General features: G+C 46.1%; 1 protein-coding gene across 3 annotated transcripts in view; it reads left to right on the top strand.

Moving 5' to 3' along the window:
• The first annotated feature begins 7,515 nt into the window (after positions 1-7,515).
• DUSP22 (dual specificity phosphatase 22) overlaps positions 7,516-19,901 on the top strand; it is a 54,223-nt gene continuing 41,837 nt past the window's right edge. The window contains exon 1 of one of the 3 annotated variants that reach the window (XM_036888738.2): positions 7,516-7,737. In XM_036888738.2, the coding sequence (XP_036744633.1) occupies positions 7,717-7,737 (21 nt within the window). In that variant the 5' untranslated portion in view covers positions 7,516-7,716. The remainder of the gene's footprint in view (positions 7,738-19,901) is intronic. The other 2 variants (XM_036888736.2, XM_036888737.2) reach the window with 2 other exon arrangements.

Here is a 19,901-nt window from a genome sequence, read left to right on the forward strand (position 1 = left end):
TAGAAAAGAACAACCAGCTGAGGCAGCTCTAAGAGGTCTCTTTTCAAAGCTCCCAGAGCAGGCTCGTTACAGACACAGACTATATCACATGGTATGGAAATTACTTATGCAAAAGTTCCTCTTTCCCATGGACTTATAAATAAATGCAAGTTAAATGAGGGGGCAGTGTTTTTATTTCTGCATCCTCAGCTTCTGGCACAAAGGCTACGGCATGGTAGGTTCTCAGTAAATGTTGGCTGAATGAATAAAAAAGCCACCTCGATGCTTAGAGATGGAATGTGCACAAGGACACTGGGGCCATGTTACCTGAAGAGCAGTGACTGTGCAGAGGACAGCAGGCAGCTGGGTGTTCAGAAGAGAGACATTAACCAATGTGCTTGTGTACTCAAAACCCTCTACTTTATGAAGATCTAACCACTCTTATAAGAATGTCTATTTCCTTTGAAATAAATACTTTTTCAAGCATTGTGATCTTTTCAATTTAAAATTAAAAGGAAAATCTAGTAGGTTCTCATGGTTCTTCTGAGATAGTTTCTAGGGACAATACTCAAATGGAATCTACCCCAACTATTAAATTGTTTTGGGGAAGATCAAAATGTATCTTTCTCCAGGGAGAAATACTGACATCGATTTTTCTTCAGCCCACATCTCCCTTCTGGAAAGTATCAACTGCCTGCCACAACTTCTAGGGGAGAGACCAGTCACTGCCCTGTACACACAGAGCTGATCACTGCCTAGCCCTGCCCAGGAATGCCAGGCAGCTGATCCTTTTCATTTCACACATGGACCTATTGGTAAATAAAGAGGAAGGTGTTTAAATGATAACTAAGTATTTCTTCTAATTTAAAGCTAATGCGTGTTTTCCTGAAATACACCATCGCTCTAGGGTAAGCAGCTGTCCTGGATGCCCAGGACTTAAGGGCTCTCTAGGAGACAGGACTTTCAGTTTTAAACCCAGGGAAATGCTGGGCAAACTGGAATAAGTTGGTCACCCACATAATAGATGCTTTCTACCAAGTCAGAGAACCAAATTGTCCCCTCTTTTTATGTGATGACTAAACATCTTAGAAATAAGAAATTCTACAAAGTTAAAAAGAAGAGAAAGTGACTGATGCAAACTAACCATCTATTTCTCTAGGAGCAGCTAAAGAGGGCTAACAGATTATTGTCCTGACCCTGTGAAATGGTCACACTTAATAACTAGAAGAGAGCAGAGTGTGTTTAAAGTGATTTTGCTGACCACTTGGTCAGACGTGGTACCTTGGCAAGCCCTGTGGTGGTCAGCTATATAATCCTGGCAATCAGAAGCGACCTTTAAACTGACTCTGCAGTGCTAGAGTTGCCATTATTCAAGAAAAGGAAAAAAACAAAAACAAAACCACACACACTTTTACAGCAAAAAAGAAGCTTCATTCCATAGCTTGAATAAAATAACTACAAGGCAGAGAGCTTCCTGTCCCATTTGCTTGGTTGTAACAGCTGTGACAAAACAGGGAGATTTTAAAAGTGAAAGTTCATCTTAAGTTGTAAATATTTTTAAAAGCATTGCAGTGAGCAAAGGAGCCCTCACATCACTCTGTCTTATCTATCAGTTGTCTGTCTTTCTACTCGTCCATTGAACTTGCCCACATGTTGGGCTGCCCTACAAAACCTCAACAAGCAGGAGAGCGAACTGCCATTTAAAAGTCACAGAGCTTTCGTCTGTAAAGATAGAGATCTCATGTCACCTTCAAGACACAAAGCTGCCTTTGACCAGGAAAAAGTACCATCAGGTACCCTTTAATTACAACAGAGGCAAAATAAGCACCCCCTTGCATTTTGGAGCAGAATGGAGGAGAAATTGATGTCATTACAAAGCCAAATAAAAATGTTTTTAGATGTTCTAGTCATATAGTGTACAAGTTGTGGGTCGCTGAATCGGGTCAGACTTTGCCTCCAACTTTCTGATCCTTTTTAGAAGTTACTGAGTACATGAGAGTGAGAGAGAAATAGGCCTCCCCTCCTGTGAATCAAGGGCACCTCATGCGGCAAACCCATCATCTCTGCAGCTGCGGTTCTTGCACTGGGCACCTGTGCAGACCTGAAGGGGAAGCCCAGCATAGAGAGAACACCCTGGTCAGATGAAAATGGTAAAGCTGGCCTTTGACTGACATGCTGGAGCTCTAGGTGAGATGTCGGCTGAGTGGGCACGTGGTCTCCACAGACCAAAAGGGGTTCAGGGAGAAATCCAGGCTCCCTGGTCTGTTGTTGAGCCTGAGTAGTGCTTTATTTATGATGGTTTTCTCATAATGCACAGGGTTTTCTTGATGAATGACTAATCAAATTAATGATAGATATTAACAGATGTAAAACCCAACAGAGTGTTAAATAGTGACACCATTCTGTCATATGAAATGGATTTCCCCTCTCACAATAAGTGAAATTTCTCTTGGGACATTCCATTCTCTGAGGAAACCCCCACTCCTGCCAGGCCCCCACCCAGACAAGATGTAATGCCTCAGATCCAGTTCAATTTCTGTTTCACAAAAAGGGTGAAAACAAACAAACAAACAGAACGAACCAATAGAGAGCTCTTGACTAGGGAAGAGCTCTAAAGGAACATTCAGCAGAGGGCGGCAGGATTTTGGAGGCCGCTGTCCTTGCCCTGTCATGTCTCAGAGCCAGGGCTTCCTTGGCCGGCTTGCCCACGCCTTCACATGTGGGCTGTCTCTGGCCTCTGCAGAAATCTGACGCAGAAGTGAGCCCCCAGAGGGTGGCTGGCCATGCAAAAGGATGAGCTCCTCTAACCCAGTTCGCTTGGAGAACCAACCCACCCTCTCCTAGATTGCAGGCCATGGGCCACCGAATAGGGTTTTAAGAAGCTTTGGAGACCATAAGCACAGCGCTACATAGAAAGCAGCTGGGCACAGCTCCTGGCTGTGTCTCTTTGTGCCCAGGTGAGTCAGGGTGAGAAAGAAAGGCCCAAGTTGTCTCTTATACCAGTCCTGTCAGACACAGATTATAAAGACCACTATCCTACTGACTCTAAAAAGACATAAGTGTTCACGCATCAGCAGCTGTTTTGTGCTGGGATCATCAACTATGGAAACTTAAGGAACCTGTTTGTTGTCTCAGGCAGATCTTCCCTGCAGAGTTAAGGAAGTACATTGGTCAAGTCAACCATTCCTGATAAGGAAAATAACTGTAGCTAGCCTGCAAGATGGATATTCACAAACCAGGAATGGTTTCTTAACCAAAGCTCAAAGAACAACATGCTGTCAAGGGTGGAGCTGCGGAAGTCCTGGGCTTGGCCAACTACGTCTGCAGCTGCAAATGAAGGGCAGAGGACCCACTGCCCCTCCCTCTCTATTGCCCCAGTGTGCACTGCATCCATTCCATAAACAAAGGACAATGGGACTTTGGTCACTCCTAGATCCCAGAGCCTTCCCACACAGAAACTGCATCGCTCTCAAAAAGGAGAGAGAGGTAGCTATGGTGTGGTGGAGTATCTGGCATGAATTATTTGTGAGCTTCACGCCCGGACAAATGCAACAGACTCGTGGCTGTGTTTTCTCTCCTTAATCAACAAACTTCGGAATGTTTCCCCACATACTAGGAATTATTTTAAGTTCTGGATGATACTACAGTTGACAACAACTGGCCCCATCCTTGCAAAGCTTACACTTTTGAAAAGTTGGTGTTTTGACAATACACAAACATATGTGTTACGACTGTAGGCCAGCAACAGTGTCACCTTCCACCCAATTTCTGGGAACCAGGGCTCTGTCTTATTTCCCCTGTGCCTGAGGCTCTGCTCTATAACTCCATTCCTCCCCCACTGGCTTTGCGTGCTCTGTCAACCTTCCCAGGAATGCTGCCTGCTGACAAAGTTCATTGACTCCCAAGTGCATGCCTGCCAGCATATGTCCATTTACCTCCAGCCAGAAATTTCCAACCCTGTCTCTCTGCCCTGCTCACCTACCTGAATATCCATGCCTCCTGTCTTGCCCTGACTCCATCCTCTCCAGATGCCTGTGCTCTGAGATCCAAGCTCCCCAAACTTCCCAAGCAGAAGGAGGATACCATGTTCATCATCTAGCTTGGAGGGCTGGAAATTGGTGGGCTTTTAAAGGCTGAGGTCACTAGGGGGCCCATCTCATGGTCATGCAGCTCTGCAGGGCCCCAAGTAGACCAGATCCTCTTTCTGGACAGTTCTGGAGAAACAGAGATGTTTTGTGCTTTTGCTTTGGTCGTTCTAGACTCCACCCTTCTTCTTCTTTCCACAATTCATTAGGTTCTACCTTTGTTTTACTTTCAGTCATGCTTTGGCTAGATGAGCTCACCATTTTAACTTCTTGTTCATAATTTATTCTTATTAACAGTGTAGCCTAAGATTTCGGCAAAGGACAAACAATATCTACTAGTATAGATTTAATTGGTTATCTAGTGGAAGAAAGAGGGAAAGAGTGGCAGAAAGAACGAGAGAGATTTCTTCCCTGAAAGATCTCACCCCTGTGGCTCCATCGTACAGATAATAGTAGCAGGAGGTACATTTTGCTTTCCAAGGGCTGGAGACATTCCTGGTTGTCAACAGAGGGGGGGCTACTGACAACTAGTTGTAGAAGGCAGGGATACTGCTAAATACCCTCCCCCCACCCCTGCTCCCAATTATCCGACCTTTGGTGTCAGCAGTGCCAAGGGTGAGAAACTCTGGGTCACAGTATGTTCAAAAGGCCAAGGAAGATTACATAACTACTACTCACTTGGGCAGAAATTTATCTCAATTCTCTGAAATTATCAGTAACACTCTTAATGCTCTGGCTGACTCTGTGGTTGAGCTTCTGCTTGTGGGCTTTTACACACTCCTACGTTAAAGTTCAAGGGCATTGCTCACTGATACACCACTAACCGCTTTGGTAACTTAACCAAATGTGTATGGACTCAGCAGGACCACATGACCAGTAGACCGATCCTCATTATGCACACACGGAGGCTTTACTTGTTTGGGAGTTGTTGCCAAAATTTGTAGAGTTGGCTATCCTGAGAGACAGGAAAATGACAGAAAGGAAAGTGGAAGTAAGAATCTTACATGGGGCAAAATTCTACCAGGCCTATGACACCTTAAACATTTTATGAATGAAAGAATGAAAATGGATAGATTCTACTTTAGATGTTAAACATGCCTGCTTCCTCTAGGAGTTCTCTTCTTCCCATAATCAGGAGCTACAGGAAAGAAAAGAAGGAAGACAGGAAGGAGCATGGAAATGGGCAGGTCACCTGTTCAGCATGATAGCTGAACCTGAAAATCTCTGAGTTGGGACTAGGAGAGTGAAGAGAAAGGAAACCAGGATTATTGCTACATTGGATTAGACTTTCTCTTTTCCTTTAGCCACAGAATTGCAAGATGTGATAAACTAATATTTGTTTAGTTATGATGGAGAGAGGTGGGGTTGGGTTCCAGAATAGAGTGGAGGGGGTGCAGGAAGACAGTTTCTTATGGACAACTCACATTCTCACCCTCCCCCCACAAAACACACACACACAGAACAAGTTCTAGAAACCTGACTCTTCTGACTTTTGGTTTCTTTTTTTCTCATTTAACCAAAAAGAAAAATTTGAGGATTTGAAATGAGCTCTGGGCATGTGGATCTTCTCGGACCATAATGAATGTGGGCCAGAGGGCCAATTTTGCCTGTCTGGAGAACCTACCATGTTCCAACCCTAGGAGAGATTGTTAAGCAGATGATCTGAGCTAGAAAAGTTTATAAGAAGTGAATAAGAGAAAGGAGATGTTCCAAATGGATGGCAGAAGAAAAATTGGGTATGGATCTGTCATTCATGGGCAAGTACCAACTTACGAACTGATTGTGTTCTTGAAGGCTCATTTGACTGCTAGAAGCAGTAACATACAAGTAGTGTGGAGGGAAAGAGGAGAAATAGCTCATTGCTGGATACCTTCAAAAAACTCACAGTTCAATGCTCTCATTTTAAGGAGGAAAAACTTGTTCAGAAATGTTGATCATTTGGCACAAAATCATTCTGAGATTTAGGAACAGAGTTGGTCTTGGGATTCCCCAGGCAGTCCACTGCTCATGCTGTGTTGTCTATAAGCAGGAAGGCAGCAAAAATAATGATTGGGAGGAGCAGAGAGGTAGGATGGGAGTAAATGGGAGGAGGGAGGAAGAAGAGGAAGTGAATATGGCAGGAAGAAACATTCCCAAAGGGGAAGGAAGGGTGCTGCCCAGTCTGGGTCCCATCCTGCCTACAGGAGACAATATGGGGGCACACTTAGCAAGGGCTCCTATGTGTGGGGTCCCGGTATCCACTGTTGACCAGAAGATGAGGAATACAAGGAGAGAAATGAATAAGATGGCACCTGCAAGTTCTTTTCAAACTGTCAGCATTCCTCAGAACCTCACTACTCTTTTCTCAGCCCCTTGGAATTCATTAATTTATTCAACAAATATTTACTGGACCCATATTTTGTGCCAGGTACTGTCCCAGTTCCATGTAGCTGCAGTAGTGAATGAGACAGACAAGGTTCTTTTCCTCTGGAGGTTGCTTTCTAGGAAGCAGATAAAATGTGGCAAGTAAATATGAAAAAATAGGACAGTGTGAAATAATAGTGACCGATCTACTTTAAACTGGGTGGTCTGGAAAAGCCTCTTTGAGAAGGTGACATTGGGCTGAGACCTCAAAGACAAGAACCAGCTTCACAAAGAGTTAAGGACTGACATGTCTGGGTAGAGAACACACCTATGACAAGTGCCTGATCCGGTGTGGCAGGTTCAGAGGGCACAGAAAGCCAGAGTGGCTGCAACTTGGTGAGCAGGGAGGAACAGATGAAATGAAATGAGGTCATCAGGGTGACCTGGCCGTGAGATTAACGCATATGTTCATTTAACAAACATTCACTAAGCGCCTACATGCAGGGCACTGTTGAGGATATAAACAGAAAACGGAGAAACCCCTGGCTCAGGGATTCTGAACCCAGGGAAGGAGTCAAAAGTTGGGTAAGGTGATGGAATATTCAATTCCACAGTTGTGCTACAGGTTAGAAGGCGTCCTCTGCAAACAGAACTGTGTCGACACCACTTTTCTTAGCAAGGATGGGGGTCCTTCCTTGAAACATTCCATCAACACGCCCGTGCACCTGCTGGGGCCAGTTTATCATCTGAAGAAAGGGACCCAATAGACGTGCAAAGGCCATATCATGAGGTCGGAGACAAGTCCTCTGATCCCCCAGGCTGGGGAGGTCAGGTCCCCCGAGACATGAGTCACCGAGCCCACCTTTCCCCACCGGGCGAGCCTTCTCGGTATTCGTGGGTGGGGCACGGCCATAGGAATCCCCCAGCCCGGCCTTAATCTGTCGCACTCAGGAAACTCGGTCAGGGAGACCATGGCCAGGCTCTGGTTAGCACCTGATTCACGCAGGCAGCCCAGGCGGGGCGGCGACTGCTCGGAACAGGCGCCGAGTCCCCAGAGGGAAGGTCCGATCCCGGGCGCGGGCCGTGACGCGCGACCGGAGAGGGGCGGCGCCTGCGCGACCCCCGCCCGCCCGAGACCGCAGGCGCGCTGGCGCTCCGTCCCCTCCCGGCCGGCCCGCTGCAGTCCGGGGCGGCCGCCGGGGGCCTGGTCCGCGGTGAGAGCGCCTGGAGCCGGGGCGGGGCGTGGCCGCCAGGCCGGCCCGGCCCCTCCCCGCCCGCCCGCCCGCCCGCGCGCTCACGGCCCGCCGCCATGGGGAATGGGATGAACAAGGTAACGTGCGCCCCTCTGTGCGCGGCCCCGGCCCCCGCGCGGGCCCCCGGCCCCAGGGCCGCGGCCCTGCGCGTCTGCGCCGAGAAGCGGCCCGCTCTGTGCGGGCGCTCGCCGGTCTGCGTGCCCGGCGGCCTGCGCTCGCCAGCGCCCCCCGCCCGGCGCCCGAGCGGCCCCACCCACACACTAGCAAACTGTCCCGCAAGGTGGCTGCTCTGCTGCCATTTCCTCTTTCTCCTCAGATTTGCTTCTTTCCTGGGCACAGATAAGTTCTTTTTGTGGCGGAGAAGTTGACCTGCCTTCGCCCGTGTTGTTTTAAATGTGGGGGCGTGGGAGTGTGTGGACAGACTCAGGGCTGCCTACCCCGGACTTTGTGACTTCCGCAACAAGGGCAACCTGTGGGTTCATGATGCCCTCTAGAAATTCCGCGTTGCCCCCACTCCTTGCTCTGGTCCCCACCCTCTGCCCTGCGGGTTCCCCAGCTCCCTCCCCTGGCTGCGGGGTGGTCTGTAGTTCCCGTCCCTGGAAGGTGCCCGTCCCACTCTTGCAGTTGAGAGTTGTCTGGGGTGTACCCTCTAAAACACGAGGTGAAGGATGCTGTGGTCTGGCACTGCTGGTTTAAAGGGAAGACTTACAGAACCTGTAAAGACAAGGACGTCTTCCCGGGTCTCCGGAACCGTCCTGGGTCAGAGATTGTTTCTGGCCTTCTGCCTCTCCTCTACACTGTACTCCACTCGCCCTCCCCTCCACACACACTCAGTGGGCATAGCTGGTGGCTAGAACAATGTGGCTGTTCTTCTTAATTTGTCACCTCACAGCTGGTCGCGGGGGTTTGGTTTTTTTCAGCGGGAGACCTGTAAGTGGGGTGGGGAGAGTTAGGAGTCAAGGTGAGGAAGGTAAAATGCAAGGGGTAGTTCCGGGGACCGCTCGAGTCTTCACCTGCCCGCAGTGTGTTGTGTTCTGGAGACCCTGTTTATGAAAGAACTATTGTGGGTTTGGGGCCTGTGTATCTGAAGCTTTTTGGTAACCAGATTTGTAGTTCCTGTGTGTGAGTTTTTTGTGGATGGGCAGTGATCAAATTTGGAAACAGACTATTTCTCTCTTGGATAAACACTTGGGTTTTGTCCACATTAGCACTGGAATCCCTCAGCACCATGAGCCTTCTTTTTACATGAAAACAGATTAGTAAGGGTGCTTTCACAAGTTTGTGGGCTTTCTTGCCTTCCCAGTAAATGTGGATGTATCTCAGCTTCCCTTTGGTTCTTTCACCATTTTTTTCCACTTGAGTTGCCCACTCACCAAATCTTTCAGCATTTAATATGTAGTATTTTATACTATAATTCAAAGAACTTATTTGGGAATAGAAATGATTGCCCAAGGGTTCAAAATTAATTTCAGGTTTTTCAGCAAAAGTAGTCATATTCATATCACGATTTTCACCTTTTCAAAGGAAGTAATAAATTTCTTAATTACGTTATTATAACCATCTTATATTGTAAATACAGCCACCTAGCTACAAATCTAGAGAGAAACTGTGTGTAGACAGATTTACAGATGTCATTAATTTAGCAAATATTTATTGTGTATTTACTATTCCCCAAGTGTGCTATGCTGGTGGTGGGGGGTGGGGATGTACAGTGGTAAATGACACAGACACAGCACCTTCACAGGACCTATAGTGTAGACCAGCGATATCCAACTGAAGTATAATGTGAGCCATAAATGGAATGTAAGGCTTTCTAGTAACCACATTTTTAAAAAAAGGTAAAATTAATTGTAATATATTTTATTTAACTGAAACATATTCAGGATATTGTCATTTTAACATGTAACCAATATATATATAATTATTCATAAAGTAGTTTACAGTCTGACTTATTTTTTTGTACTAAGTCTTCAAAGTCTGGTGTTTTATACTCAAGTCACATCTCATTTAGGAATAGCCACATTTAAGTACTCAGTAACCACTGTAGCTAATGGCTGCTGTATTACGTAACACAGGGTGTGTGTGTGTGTGTGTGTGTGTGTGTGTGTGTGTGTGTGTGTGTACGTACATGTTTGTGTGAGGGACAGCAGAGAGAAGGAGGGAGGGGGAGAGCAGACACAGAGCAGGGAGCACTGGAGCCTCCAGAGGACGAGCCAGGGGCTTTGGAGAGGGTGGATAAGGCGGTATGAAGAGCATAACCTGGAAGGGGCATTCAGTCCAGGCCAAGGATTCTGCTGGGGTACAGATGTTTTAGGCTGAGATCAGAAGGACTTGTTCAAAGTCACAAGGTTAGTTGGAGGAAAAGTAGATTTCTGGAAGCCAGAAATTAAAAGCCTTAATTAGTTTGCTCATGCATTACTGTGTGACTAGGAACTAGGCTTCATATTTTCTCATCTATTAAAAGACAATGGCTGATTTGCAGAATCAGTGGAATAATTACATGGTGCTAAGCATAGAAATGCTTTTCTAAGAACATTTATAAATGAAAATATACAATGACCTTGGAACTAAACACATAATTTGCAATTTGCGTACCCTGGGGTGCCTTGGACAAGATTTCTTTCCAACCCCACCCAAGCTGGCCATTCTTGGACAGAGAAATTTATGAACTCAACAATGTAGATTCTCTACTGACTGCTCTAGGTATAGCAAGTTTTATTTTTACTGTATTTTTTTATTTTATTTTAATTGAAGTATAGTTGATACACAGTTTTATATTAGTTTTAGGTATAAAGTATAGTGATTTGGCAATTTGACATTTATCTATAAATTATTTGACAGTTATCTACATTATGAAATGCCCACCACAGTAAGTGTAGTTCCCACCTATCACCATGTAAAGTTATTATAATATTATTGACTATATACCCTATGGTGTACTTTATAGCCTCATGAGTTATTCATTTTATAACTGAAAGTTTGTTTAGTACCCTTCACCTATTTCACCTAACCCCATACCCTCATTCTCCTCTGGCAACCACCAGTTTGTTCTGTATTTATGAATCTGTTTGTTTGTTTTTTAGATTCCAGATACAAGTGAAATTATATGGTATTTGTCTTTCACTGTCTGACTTATGTCACTTAGCATAATACCCTCTAGGTCCATCCATGTTGTCCCAAAAGGCCCAATTTTATTCTTTTTTTATGGCTGAGTAATATTCCGGTGTGTGTGTGTGTGTGTGTGTGTGTGTCTGTGTGCAGATGTGTGGATCACATCTTCTTTATCCATTCGTCCACTAATAGACACTTAGGTTGCTACCATATCTTGGCTATTGTAAATAATGCTGTAATAAACATAGAGGCACACGTCTCTTTTGAATGAGTTTTTTATTTTGTTCTGTTTTCTTCAGATAAATTCCTAGGAGTGGAATTAGTGGGTCATATTTTTAGTTTTTCAAGGAACCTCCATACTGTTTTCTACAGTGGCTCATGTACAGTTCCACCAACAGGGCACAGGGGTTCCCTTCTCACTACATCCTTGCTAACACTCGTTATTTCTTGTCTTGTTGATACTAGGCATTCTGACAGGTATGAGGTGGTATCTCACTGTGGTTTTGATATGAATTTCCTTGATGATTAGTGATGTGGAGCATCTTTTCATGTGCCTGTTGGCCATCTGTATGTCTCCTTTGGAAAAGTGTCTATTCAAGTCCTCTGCTCATATTTTAATTGGGTTATTTGGTTTTTTGGTGTTGAGGTGTATGCATTCTTTATATATTGTGAATATTAACCTCTTGTCAGATACATCATTTGCAATTATATTCTCCCATACTGTAGATTGCCATTTCGTTTTGTTGATGGTTTCCTTTGCCATGAAGAACCTTTTTAGTTTGATGTGGTCCCACTTGTTTATTTTTGCTTTTGTTGCCCCTGCTTTTGGGGAGTAGCAGTTTTTGTTTATATTCCATGTCCTCAAGGAGGATCCTCTCATCAGTATATTCCAGTCTGCTGTGTGGCAGAACATTGTCCCCACCTCAGGGGTACAGAGCATGTTACACGGAGAATGTAAGGGGAAGAGGCTTCTGTATTTTGGCCAATTAAAAATGCTGAGAAAATAAAGGACATGCCAGTTGTGATCTATTATTTTTGAGCCTCATTTCATGTACCTGCAGTTTATAAAATGAAAACCTCACTATAGCCCTAGGAGGTCAGTCTATCTGAATCCTCTTGTACAGACTGAGAAATGCAGACTTGCTGAGATTAAGTAGCTAGAATGTGGCAGAACTGGGTTTGGAGCCCAGTTCCCCTTAATTTTGACGATAGTAGAAGTCTTTCCTTTGAGCCAGGATGCCAGTTCATCCCAAGTGAATTGTAAACATACTGAAGAATAACCTGAAAAGCTTCCCAGAATTCCAAATTAATTGCAAAATAGGAAAAGCCTACTTCCTTCTTCCTTCATGTTTGACAAGGTAGAGGACAAAGGCCGGCAACTGAAACTATCTTTTCATTGTTTTTTGTGCACTTCCCAAGTAAATATTCTGAACTGGCCAATAGTGTAATCACTAACGAGCTTCTGGTATGCCAGGGCCTGTTTTGAGACTTTACCACATAGGGTAACTCATCTGATCCTAACCACAACGCCATGAAGTGGCTGCTGTTATTTTCATGCCCATTTTTTAGATAAGGTGCACAGAAGTACATGACCTGCCCAAAGTCATCCAGTGGCGAGTGGCAGAGCCTGGGGGTAGAGCCGCGTTGTCTGGCTCTTGGCCACACGCAGGGCACCTCACTGTGCTACTCAAGCCCAATCCAGTAAGGGCCCCTAGTAGGATTAGGGTTAAACTAAGCAGGCTGTTGCGTGCCGATGTCATGTTTCTGTGGAGCCTTTGAGAACTCCTAGCTGATTCAAAGTTCTCTCAGAGGTCTGACCCCCCAGGTCTTTTGGGAGAAAGGGCCTGATAGCTCCTATTCTCATTGTTATTTCATTAATCTTAAGTACTACAATACCCTGTTAAAAACAAAAACCTAGTGTCTCCAGCCAAGCATTATGTCAGAGAAATCAGACCCAAATGCTCCTCCCTGTGCGTGTTCTTATGATCAACCTGATTAACCTAAGTGTGGGCTGAAGTGTCATCATTTTAGGGCAGGACATTTTTCCTCCACTCACTGCCTGGTTGGTTTAATTCATCTGGTGCCCAGATGTCCCGTCTAGTGGCCGCTTCCTTCCTCACTGTTGTGTCCTCTGAAAGGACATGGGTGCTGTCCAGTATTTCGTGGGAAACTTGCTCATGGAGATGGGAAGAAGACACTTCTGTTGGTGCATCACTTTTCCATGAGAAGCCCTCTGTTGTGAAAGAAAGAGGGGCAGGGCTATGAGAAAGCCTGAGTTGGGGTGCCTCTTCCATGCTACTGCTTCCCAGGTATGATCTTGAACAAGTTACTTAATGTTTTTGTGTTTGTTTCTTTATCTGCCTCAGTTCATCAAGATGGTGGTTAACTTATCTCATCTCCTTGTTTGCTCTAACATGAATATAGTGGTAACTCCCCCAGTGACTACCAAGATTCCTGGAAGAAGTAAATGAGAATTTATTAGAAGATATTTTTGCAAACAGAAAAGTGCAAATAGACACCGCTATTAGTGTTCTTGAATTTGTCCCATCAGTGGTCACAATGACAACATCTGCCTTGGACATGGCTGACATTGTTTTAGGATAGCTCTTTTCTCCTTAGGCAAATAAGGGACTATAGTTGAGAAAGGAGTGCAGTTCAAGGCGAAAAGAGCCAGGGCTCCTCTCAGCTCTGCACTGTTGAGTTTTGGGGCTGGCGATTCTTTGCTGTGGGGTGTCCTGAGCATTGCAGGAGGCTTAGCAACATCCCAGATATCTACCCACTAGATGCCAGGAGCACCCTCCCCGCCATTGTGACAACCAGAAATCTCTCCAGGAGGTGCCATTCCCTGAGAGTTCTCCACTCAGAATCTCCTGTGGTGATCTGGAGCTGGGTCATTATCGAAAGGTGGAATGGGGCCTAGAAGCTGGAGAGGCACTGTATTAGGGGCACGGGTGTGGGTGGCTGGACGACCTGTGCTGTTAGATGCCACTGTTTCCTTAAGGCAGCCCCTGAGTTGGCTGCCTGCATAATTCATTCCTCTGTCCATTCTCCTGCTCACCAAATTATGGGATTGAACATCTGCTGTTATCAAGATGCTAGATCCTGTAGTGGAAACTAAGTGCGAAAGACAGGAAGACTCTGCTGCCCAAATGGGTCCCGGGTAGCTCACAGAGGAGTCGGTCTGTGGGAGGTAAGTATGGCTGTGGGGCTGACGGACCCAGGGAGCTGATGTCTTCTCCTCTACACCACCATCTGAATAGTTCTCTTTTCAACATTACAGTTCTATTTCATCTTGAAGGAACAGATGCTTAGGGCAATGTAAAGGAAACACGAGAGTATTATCAGATTCTTTTCTGAATACAAACTGGTTAAGTCCATGGCCAAATGACATTGAGAAAGTCTGTGACATTTAACCCTTCAGGGAATCCACCAGAATTCTCCCCCTCACCCGTGGTTTTGAAACCCAGAAAGTCCTTTCTGACCTAGGAAGAATTAACATTCTCCCACCTCCATGGGCTTGTACTACTGTTTGATCAGGAGTCAGCCCTCTTACATCTGTTTGAGGAGTGTTCTCAGATTCCATGGCATCCTGAAGTACTAAAAGAAATGTTGCAAAAATAAACTCAAAATATTTCCTGCTTTAGGAGCAGTATTCTTTTGAGCTCAAGTGCTTTTTTGCAGCCAGGAAGTTGACATTTTGCATTTCAGTGTGTCCATGTCAGTTTGGTGTGGGTGGGGGGACATCCATCCAGAGGAGCCATCACCCTTGGGTACCTCAGTGTGGTCTGGGAGCGGCTCTGCGGGAGTCGGCCTGCATATCCTGTCCCCTGACAGTCGTTTATGAGAAATAATCTTTTGTGACCAGCGGAGTGCCAGAGAGCATCTTCCCTTCTGTTTCATCACTTTTTGTTCAGCAGTTACCTCTTCATGGGCTGCACTGCACGGCAGGCTTTTGGGACACAGCAGGGAATGAGAAAGACGGGCACCACCCTGCTTCAAGTTCAATCAAAAAAGCAAACATGAATAAAGCAGCTTTAGGTGCTGGTAAGTATGATGAAGACAGAGAGGGGATGTGACAGAGGGTGGCAGGGAGCATGGCGGCTCTTAGGTGCTGCCATCACATAGAGACCAACATGCCAAGGAGCCAGCCGGTGAGCAGTGGGGGAGGCCTGGGAGGCCAAGAACCCGCTTAGAGATGGGGAGGAACTATTCTGTAGTTATTCTTTTAGAGTCAGTCATAGAACACATCCAAACTGCATTTACAACCTTGTGTCCTTGATCTATCCTTACTTCCCACTTGGTGGTGGTGGTGGTGATTTCACTCCCAACCGGGTTCTTGCTTCTGGCTTGAGTTCCGAGTCTCTGTGGACTGACTTGACTGGTCAGCCACTGTATCCCAGATGAACACTCCGTGCTTCCCTGGACTCAATAATCCAACTGTCTGCTGGAAAATTATTTCATTTTCTCCATACTTAAGGATGACCAGCAGCAATAATATCAGATAAGGATTGCCAGCAACAATCGGGGAAGTCAACCAGTCAAAGTTTTTGAGTTTTAAATTTGAATTATGAAGCTGGAGTAGAAGTTTAAATATGCACAGACTTTTTATTCTTCTCAAATACAAAACTGTAATTTCTGGCCCTGCCAGTAGCTAGTCCTCCGCCCTCCCTTGACTGTTTTGTGGTTCTCTATGGAAGAAACTGCAGAAACTGGAATTGATCAATTTGCTCTCTATTTCCAGCCCCTGAAATGTTAGCTTATTCTCCTAATCTGGGAAACGGAGTTAAAAGTTTAACAACTCTATCCTCTCTTTATGTTACTTAAAACTATGTTAAATGCATATAAAAATGTGCCTCTTAAATGATGTTTAGTCAGTTGGCTCCTAGATTTGAGTTCTGCCCTCCATCTGCCAGCGGGCAGCCTTGGTGTACCTCCTTCAGCACCTGCCCCAGCGCTGCCCCCCATCCTCGTGGAAGCGTATCAGTGCAGAGAGCAGCACGTCTGACCTGATCTCAGGCTTCACCCGCCATTGTTTTTCATCTCTCCTTGTTTCCCCTCCCCTCACACTCTTCACACCATCTTTGTGCCTTCGTTCCTTGAAGAAACATTTACGAGGAGTTTACCTACCAATCCAGGGGGAACTATCCAAGTTTAGGGAAAACATATTCACAAATATGACTCAGACAGCAGGCAGAGGTCATGAACTAGATGCCCATGGGCCATAGTCGCCTGCACATGTGTTTTATTTGTCTTATCACAATATTCAAGGTTTTTTTAAATGTAGTTGACAGTATTTGAGAATTGAGCTGTTTACTATAAAACCTAGATGCTGGAATTAGGAGGTCCCTATGTCTCTGCAATGTCACCTCCTTCAGCCATGGGGGCAATCAGGGAAGGCACCAGGCATAGGTCTGAGGCTGGATACCTGGCAGCCACAGTCCTTGATGGTCTGTCTTGCTGAGGTGTTTCATAGTGATGGCTACCTGGAGCCCTAAGATTTTAATCGAAGAGTCACCTGATCAACCTTGCCCCCTGGGGGTATGTTGAGGAACCCTTTGGAGGCACAAGTCCGCAGATAGGGAGATCTCCAGGAGGCTGCTGCAGTAAACCAGAAGGGAGATGCTAAGAAGCTCAACAAAGATACTGCACAGAAGTTTCAAGAGAAACGGATACACTGGGGAGCAGAAGTTGGTGCTCACTGAGGCATGAGCGAGTCCAGAGGACGGAGGGAGCTCCTGTGGGGATGATATCTCCCTAACAGGTCATAGGAGTGCTGTTTGGACTGCTGTTGGCATGTGGGTGGAACTTTGCTAGTCTGTGACTTGTCCAAAGGTCTGTGCAACTCATTTGCATTTGTGCATTTTTGCCAGGTTGAAAGGCCACATCTGGGTTTGTGGTTGCAAGCAACAGAGTCCAAATGTGGCTGCTTAGGTAGAAGAGGTCAGATGGCTGGGAAGGCTGAAGAGCCAGATTCAGGCTACCCTGCTGGAGTGGGTCCCAGAACAGGTCTGGTGAGAGGATTTCTGGGGTTGCCCCAATATACCGATGTTATGGCCTGTGGGGCCCAGATGTGTCACAGTCCTGTGACTCCACTGTAAGAGGATAGATACTATGGATTATCTCTGAATTCTAGTCTGGAGCAGCTGTGGAGGCCTGTCAAGAGGGAATCTGGCATTTGCGGCTTCTGTTTTAGGAGCTGGGCGCTACTCCTCAAAAGACTCCAAAGGGGGGGTTAGGGGTTCCTCAAACATAGGAAAGGACTTCAGAAGCTAGGAAACCAATAACATGAAATAATTGTCCATTACAGGGTTTATACTTTTTGAGAGCATATCCAGGGATGAGGGACCCCAAATAGTGAGGACCTCTTCTCCATTTAGAGAGAATATTGAGGAAAGAAAGGTGATATTGCAAGGCGGGACCAGTAAAGGGGTATTGAGAGAGGGAGGTTACCTGGCTTGGCTGGAGATGGGGAGAGGTAGGGGAAACCCTTCGGAGGTGGGGGGACTGTTCTGTGGGAGCCACATTCAGCTGAATTTCAGTTTTGGTCCTCATTTTCTTGGAAGGGGTTTTGGTCTAGAAAATGACCTAGCAAGAATATGAACTCAGTAAACCGTTCAGTCACTATAATAAGTTCTATGACTTTGAGCAAACACACATGCTCATATTGTAGTCCATTATAACTGTCAGTTATATGACTCTGGAGCCATCTAAGATCAACATTATAAAAGAAAAATTATTCAGACACTTACTAAAAATGGCAAGGAAGATTTTATTCAAGATTCTTGCAATAGGGGAGAGACTATTATAAGTGACGGATTGAATTTCTAACACAATGGAGGCAAGTGGGGATTTATAGTCAACAGGGTGAGGGAGTGGATGGGAAATTACTCAGGAGAGCTTGATGGGCTCTCAGGGGTGGAGGAAGAGGAGCTTGATCAGATGTCACAAGGTGGTGGATTCTTGGTGAACTGGCTTAGCAGGATTCGTTGCTAAACTTAGCAGGATTCTAGGCTGAGGATGAAGCTAGTGGAGAAGGGAGCTTAAAGCAGCTGAGCTAATGTTTGGTCAAGGAGGAAGTCTTTGTCACCATCAGCCAAAAGAGCCAGGTGATGGTTTTGCCCTTAATATCTCATCTCATGTCCTAATAAAGATGCAGAGACCCTGGAGAATGGAGATCACACATGAAAGGGCTCTGTGCAGCCACGAGCGGCCAGAGCAGATCAACTCGATCCATCTCCAAGATGGACTTGCATTTTTCTTATGTTTTTAAACAGGAATGATGAAGTATCTACCCCACCCTTCCTCCTAGGAGAATCCCAAAGACTGATGATGCTTCAAGAAAGACCTGTCAGGTGTTTAGCTCCTTGGCAGTGATGCTAATCTCATCTTCCTGAGATTCTGTTTCACATGTTCCTGGTTACAGAACTAGCCTGGTTTGTGACTTGTCATGGACATAACTGATCTCTCAGCCCCACGGGATACTCTTCAAGCTAATTTTACCTCCCTGGGTCTGAATCAGCCGGGGTGATTGCACATGCCCATGCCCTGGTCACTTCTGAGGTTTGCATGTTGTCCTGGAGTAATTATTAACAACGCCTCTCTTTACTCTCCCAAGTGTCCTAGTTAGGTTGGTTTATTCTATGGCCCTTCAGCTTGGCTGTCCCCCTGCCACAGAGGCTAAACCCTGGACCTAGTACTCCTGTGCCCCAACAGGCTGCTCTGATGTTTGCCACAACAGAGTCCCCCACAGTGACCTGCACCTGTGCCATCAGTCTTTAGCAAGGCAGCTTGTTGTCAGGAAGGTGCTTGAAGAACTCTGTGCATGTGAAGAACATTACTACATGCTGCTTTCAGTTTTCTTCATGGGAATGGACAAAACTAGGAAATGTGGAGTGGATGGAGCTGAGTGGGTACAGGGTGGTGGTGCTGGGTATAGGGTTATTGCCGGGGTCCTGGGTCTGAAGTGTCCCCAAGGCATGTGTCATATGCATTTGGAAATCATGTTGGGTGGTGTAGCTTCCAAAGCTCTGTCCATGTTTGGATTTCAGAGTTTTCCCAAAAAGTATTGTCAGGACAAGAATTAACTTGGTATTTTGCAGAGACAAGGGTGCTTATGAAAAGTATAGGCCTTGCTGCTGGTCTCAGAATCTACTGAATCATTCTGTATGGGAGTTGGGCTGGGGTTTGTTTGTCCAGAAGCCTGAATTTTTAACATGTCTAGTGATTCTAATAGTCTGGTTTGAGAACTACTGCCTTAGGAGAAATAAATGTCTAGGAGCAAATGTACATTCTTGTTAACCTGAGTGTGTAGACAATTCATCCACTCATTCAGAGGCTCCTTACTACCTGGTGATCATGGCTGAGTCATGGCTGGGGCAGGTGTGCGGGATGAGTGGCGGAATACATTTGCTGCCAGGGCTTTCCCGTGCAGCAGAGGCACAGGCCTTCACCCAGCAGCACCCCTGACAGCATCCCTACCAAGTTGCACAGAGGACTGTGGGCCTGAAGCAGGGACAGACCCCAGACTTGGGGCTCAGGACAGGCCTCCCCAGGGCCTAAGTCAGAATTGGAACCTGAAGAATGAGGAGAGTCGGGCAGAGTTGCCTGATAGTGGGAACAGCATGTGCAGAGACCTCAGACAGCAGAAGGCTGGTTTGCTAGAGCTGTGAGAGAAGCTGGGGATGGGTAGGGGGCATATAGGCTATAGGGGGGTATAGAGTGTAGGGGGATGTAGGTGGGGGGTATGTAGGGTATAGGGAATGCATGGTTTGTAGGCAGTGTAGAGGGGTGTATAGTGGGGTGTAAAACGTATGAGGGAGTAGGGTGTGGGGGATATAGGATATGAGAAGTGTAGTATGTAGGAGAGTGTAAGATGTAGGTGGGTGTAGGGTGTGTAGAGTGCAGCATGGTGTAGGCTCTAGGGTATGTGTAATGTGTAGGGAGGGGTAAGGGATGTGTAGGGTGTAGGGGCTGTGGAGTATAGAGGGTGTGTAGGGAGCTGTAGAATGTAGGGGGTGTAGAATGTAACAAAAAGGGTAGCTATGGGGTCAGGGTTGGCAGGAGGGGTGGAGGGGATGCTGGAGGTCCTTGGGTTTGGGCCTGACTCCCTGGGTGCTGAGGAGCACTGAGG

Source organism: Manis pentadactyla, chromosome 16 (assembly GCF_030020395.1).
Source record: "Manis pentadactyla isolate mManPen7 chromosome 16, mManPen7.hap1, whole genome shotgun sequence".
In the NCBI taxonomy this organism is placed as follows: domain Eukaryota; kingdom Metazoa; phylum Chordata; class Mammalia; order Pholidota; family Manidae; genus Manis; species Manis pentadactyla.